This window comes from Montipora foliosa, chromosome 9, assembly GCF_036669935.1.
Source record: "Montipora foliosa isolate CH-2021 chromosome 9, ASM3666993v2, whole genome shotgun sequence".
In the NCBI taxonomy this organism is placed as follows: domain Eukaryota; kingdom Metazoa; phylum Cnidaria; class Anthozoa; order Scleractinia; family Acroporidae; genus Montipora; species Montipora foliosa.
In genome coordinates, this window is record NC_090877.1 from 40830791 (window position 1) to 40836267 (window position 5477).

General features: G+C 38.6%; 1 protein-coding gene across 3 annotated transcripts in view; it reads right to left on the bottom strand.

Moving 5' to 3' along the window:
* The window catches only part of LOC137970903 (uncharacterized), a 5673-nt gene extending 625 nt beyond the window's left edge, over window positions 1-5048 (bottom strand). Inside the window, exons 1-4 of one of the 3 annotated variants that reach the window (XM_068817559.1) lie at window positions 4964-5048; window positions 3837-3930; window positions 3568-3715; window positions 32-792 (exon numbers count right to left, since the gene is read on the bottom strand). In XM_068817559.1, the coding sequence (XP_068673660.1) occupies window positions 32-792; window positions 3568-3715; window positions 3837-3881 (954 nt within the window). In that variant the 5' untranslated portion in view covers window positions 3882-3930; window positions 4964-5048. Of the gene's footprint in view, window positions 1-31; window positions 793-3567; window positions 3716-3836; window positions 3931-4589; window positions 4745-4955 lie in introns of those variants that run through there. The other 2 variants (XM_068817558.1, XM_068817560.1) reach the window with 2 other exon arrangements.
* Window positions 5049-5477: the final 429 nt, after the last annotated feature.

A 5477-nucleotide genomic window follows, 5' to 3' on the forward strand; every position in this document is an offset into this window, starting at 1 on the left:
ATTATTTCAGGCTATTCTTTGATTGCCTCACCTGGCTTAATTCCCTGCTCAGCTTTTCATCAAACAAATCGCTGCTAATGACTGTAATGTCAACTGACTGTGGGAAAGGCTTCAATTTCTGCACCATCTTCATTTGAACTAAGCTTTCATTCACGAAGAAGAACTCATCAACCGCTGCACTGAGATGACCCGGCTTGCACATCAGATGCTTTTGCCGCAAGGTGACATTTGATGAAATTTGCTTGTGCTGCATGGGTACCTTCATCAAACCGAGAATTAATGCCATTCTGGTGAATCCTGTGGCAGCAGAAAATTGAAGCGCTTGCTGGGAAGACACATAACGCTCGAGCCACAGTTTTGTCCACTCTTCACTGAACATTCCCTCCACAAGCGGATTTATCAACACAAGACTAGAAACATCATTTGCAAACAGTTGAGTGTAAAATCTTGCATTCACTGCTCCTAGTTCTGAGCCAACAAGGATAAAGGGATGAGGCTGATCAGAGCTTAACGTAAAGAGACGATGAAAGTCCTCAACCATTCTCTCACTTGTTGACAACTTGCCTTTTTTCACCTGCTGTGGTTCCGACCAGTTTACTAGAGGTCTGTCACTAAAGCCTAGTCCAGCTCTATCATAAAGACATACACGACACAACTTGGCAATTTCAGGTTCTATTAGAGTCCAGGCATCAGATGATTGCCCTGTGGGTGCATCAAGAATGATGGTAGGAGGACCAAACCCAGAGCAACTCATGAAAAGTTTCTGCTTCCAACCAACGTCATAAAGTTCACCTGCAAAAGAAATAATGAGATCATGATAAAATTACTAGCATACACTCAATCTCCGGTCATTGCATTTCTAGCTTTCTGACTGGCTCGCCCAATTCCGATTATCCGCAATTAGTAAATTTTCAGCTCCGACTATTGCATTTCTAGCTTTTGATTGGCTAAAAAACTCCAACTATGCGGCAATAGTCGAAGTTTCACATCATATAGAAAATAGTGCGCCAAGATGCTCTTTCCGGACGCTTTGTAAAATTGTAGAAATAAAAATCGGCGGCAAAATGCGGTTTGAGAATTTACTAAAACAATTATTCCATTCGCCCTAGTTGGATATGAAGTGATTATAACCAACTCGCCCTACGCGCTTGTTGGTTATTTTATCACTTCATATCCAACTCGGGCTCATGGAATAATTGTTATTTATATACTAAAACAGTGGATAGCGTTGAACGCGGGTGCTGATTGGCTTGTCAAACTCCAAATATCCTGTGCCATTTACCTCCGAGCAACTCAGGTAAAAAAGGCATCCCGATTTGCATCCGTGACAAGTGAAGAAAACATCCAAATTAATTTTTTGTGCTGTATATTATCTCACTGTTTTAGTATATACTAAAACAACTATTCACCTCAGTGTCGGTGGCTGGCGTTGGATATTTATATATCCACCGCTAGCCACCTCCACTTCGGTGAATAGTTGTTAAATAGCTGACGTTTTGGAAAGCAGTGCGCCAAGTGTCAGTGTGTCAAAAAAATTTTGCCGCAAAGTTTAAGTTTTGCCCTGGGAAAGTGGCTAAAAACAACAGGTTTGGAGAAGTGTCTCCCTCAGAAATACAGCAAGTTTTCAACAATGCCATCCCGGAAGCTACAAAGAAAGCCACAAAGTTTGGCATAAACATATTCAATATTGGTATGAAAGTGTGAAGTTCAAAAGCTCGTACATGTAATTCTCGCTGTTGATAATTTTGCAGATAAAGATCCTGTAACAACAACACAAATACATGTTTACCTTAAATACTTGATGGGCGATCAGTATCCATTATATGATAAAAGGTGTTTATAAAAACGTTGAAACTGATCTAGATAAAAATTATTAAAAACTGAATTTTCGACTGCAACTGCGGTCTTCGCCAGAGTAACTAAAATATGCTGTTCGAGAGCCCCTAGGGCTTCAATAATGTCTTATAGACAGAAGGGAATGGCTTCCGCTCGTTCACCGCATTTTTGTCTATTGTGGAGTGCCATGATTCCAAAAAGATTCTTTTGTGCCAATTATTGACATTCTTTTCTAGAATTTCCACATAGCCAGTGTCAATGTCATGGTCAGTGGTTTCGGCGTGATCTTTTATTGCTGACTCTATGTTATTATTAGTTCCTGGTTTATGCTCCCCGCCACGTGAATTCCATGATCTCTTTGTTTCCCCAATGTATGTGAAATCACACGATCGACATTTAACCTTGTACACAATGCCTTTTGTTTTCGTTTCTTTGGGCGATCCTTTGGTTTCCTAAAATAATGGGCGAGTGTTTCTATAGGCTTGAAAGCAGTTTTTATGTTCGCTTTGTTAAGCACATTTCTGACTTGTTCTGAAACGCCCTTTACGTATGGCAAGGTAGCAAAAGTTTTTGGCCGCGTATCTGTATCCTGTATTTGGATTGCAGCCGGTGGTCTGGGGGCGCGACATTTCTCAATGAATTTATCTGTATAACCATTAATTTTTAAATGAAGGGGTAGTTTCTAAAGAAACTGTGGTGCTGCGTCAGTGGGGAAGAAGTATACAAAAATTTGGTTTATCAACGGAGTTGATAATGTAAATTGACCACCGTACAGAGATTCTAAAAGCTGACGTTTCGAGCGTTAGCCCTTCGTCAGAGCGAATCGAGGGATTATGGGTTACGTGTAGTTTTTATAGTAGAGTAGGAGCTACGCTATTGGTGGTAACATGGCAACGTGAAAAATTTTTAAGTCATTAATGACTTGTTGTTGTTCTCAATCTTTTTCTGTGTCATTGGATGGGATGGTTTCTGCGCGATCTATCAGGCATTTAACAACCGCATGTTTGCTCTACGCTAACAGTAATGTTTCCCGATCTTTCTACTGTGCTGCGTGTGTCAAGAAATGCAATTGTTTGGTGGTTTTGAGATGAGACTGATGGAAGTTCCACCGTAAACTGTATGTTTGGGTTAATCGAGTTGAGATGGTAGTGGAAAACTTGGATGTCTTTAGTCTTCAAACAAGCACTCGAATCATCCACGTATCGTTTCCACCACCGTGGTTTGACATTTGACGTGTTGAGAGCGATTTTTTCCACTTCTTGCATCACCAATTCTGAATCACCAATTCTACCTTAAATTATGTTCTAATTGTGAAGGATATACTATATATTCCATTAGTGCTTATTGGATATGAGGTTATTAGCCCACTGGACCTCGTTGGCTATATGAATATCCAATGCGCACTCATGGAAATATTAATGGAGATAATTGTTAATTATTCCACCCTTAACCCATTGCCTCTAAAGAGTAAGACTTTTATTCTGTCTAACTCAAGACAATTTCACTCATCAAAGGGTGCCTCTCTAGGAGTCAATGGGTTAAATATCATTAAATTTCTGGTATTTCTATTTCTATTTTATTATTATTTATACAATGTATTTCAAAGCTCTTCTCCAAAGACAAAAACACAAATATCAAAAAATTTTGCTTGTCCATCTGTTACTAACACATAAGGTTATTCAAAAACAAGATACGGTAACCCCACTGATCATAGAAAAGCAAAGTCATTACCAAGTGGCCGTAATAAATCTCCTTCACGGTACAATGCTGCATGATTAAGGAAACCAGGAACTAACAACAATAAGGAATATTTTAATATTCCCCACCAGCTTCCACTTGTCTGTTTCTCTTTTTCATCTGGTTCAGCTGAGGAGCTCATCTGTTTTGAAAAAAAAAAAAAGGAAACAATTGAGACTAAATCTTGAATAAAAAATATATTATTTATGTCAAATACATCCTCTTTTCAAACTTAGGTACACACATTTCATGATTTTCTTTACCTGTTCTTTCCTGACAATTATGTTGTCTCCTTTTCTCTTCTTCATTATTCCTGCAGAAGACTAAAAGACAGCTGTGTGATAGCAATGTCACAGGCTGCAGACAAAAAGAATGTGCAAATTTTAAAATTAGATTAAGATTTATTATTATTTTGCACTATTTACAAAAATATATCAACATTATGATACATTACAGGAACAGGAAATTTAATTTAAATTATACAAATGGTGAAAAGCAAAATGTGCTTAGTGACCAAAGTACCTTAAAGAAATAGTATCACGGCAATGCACATGTTCTAGCTGTAGCAAAAGTCACCATTTAAAAGCCAATCAAAAGCAACGTTATAATTTGTGTGAGAGATTTACACGTAAGCGTGAAAATTTTGTTCAGCCCAATTAGCTCATCAGTGATTGTTGAATAATCGAGAAATTTGTACATGTATGTGTAAATTTTTCTCATGCGTTATAACATCACTTCTGATTGGCTCATAAATGATTGCATTCCTTATGGCTACAACATGTGCAATAACATGATACTCTAAGCTCTCAACTCGGTCACTGCCACATGCAATCGATTGGCATGAGTATCTGGGCTAAGTCCCCTATGAAAAATTGGACTCATTTTTTGAAATTTTGATCACAGAAGCGAAAGGCAGCAATTGACAGTTTGGTTGTAAGTTGGGATTCTACACAATTACGAAATGCAAAGCAAACCCGGTGGAAAGAATTCTGATTACTGTACTGGACTGTGCAAACCTTCGTCTGATTTTAGTCTGCTTTCCTTTAAAGATTTTTAGTCGCATAACATAATTTAACGTAACATACAGTACTTTTAAGTACTGTATGTTACGTTAAATTTTGTTATGCGTTCAAAAACGCACTAAAAGAAATAGAGGCTCGACACCACCAGGTAAAAGAGAAAAATCGCGAGGCCAACCGGCCTAAATCAGCTGTGCCCAGTGCTACTCGTTAACCCTATCACACTATTTAGAACACTTGCTCTTTCTCGATATCATTCTGTCGATTAAGTTTGAAGTTACAATGGAGAGCTATGTTATTTAGTGTAATGCAGTTATATAAACAAATATCATCTCTTTTTTCAGTTATTAAAATTCTAGTTACCCACAAACCGAGAATTGTGATAGCTTATTCACGCCAGTGCCATTTCTTTGCTGACTCTCCAATCCATTAATGGTTTCCAAATGGTGATTGGGTAATTGGGTATGGCTCGTACGAGCACAGGAACCCCAGGTATATCTTCTTTGTTGTTGTTGTTGTTAGGGAGCTTTAGCAACGACAACGGCGACGTCAACGAGAACGTCACAAATTTGCATATTTAGTGGCAAAAACAATAGCTTCTCACGCTCTGCACGTGCGTTTTTCACTTTTGTCCATCTCTTTGCCGTCGTCAGCAAAACAGCAACGTGAAATTACCAAGTTTGAGGTGTTGTGGAGAACGTCAGCACCTGGAGATAAATTTTCATTTTTCTTCCCTAAATTAAGCGCCGCTCGTAACGGTTTCATTCCTGAGGGACTGCCACACCTTTGTCATATTAAAAGGCTTGGAATAGTTGAGAAGTGATCGCAATAACGTGAATTTATGTTTTTACATGACGTTCTCGTTGCCGTTCCCGTCGTCGTTGC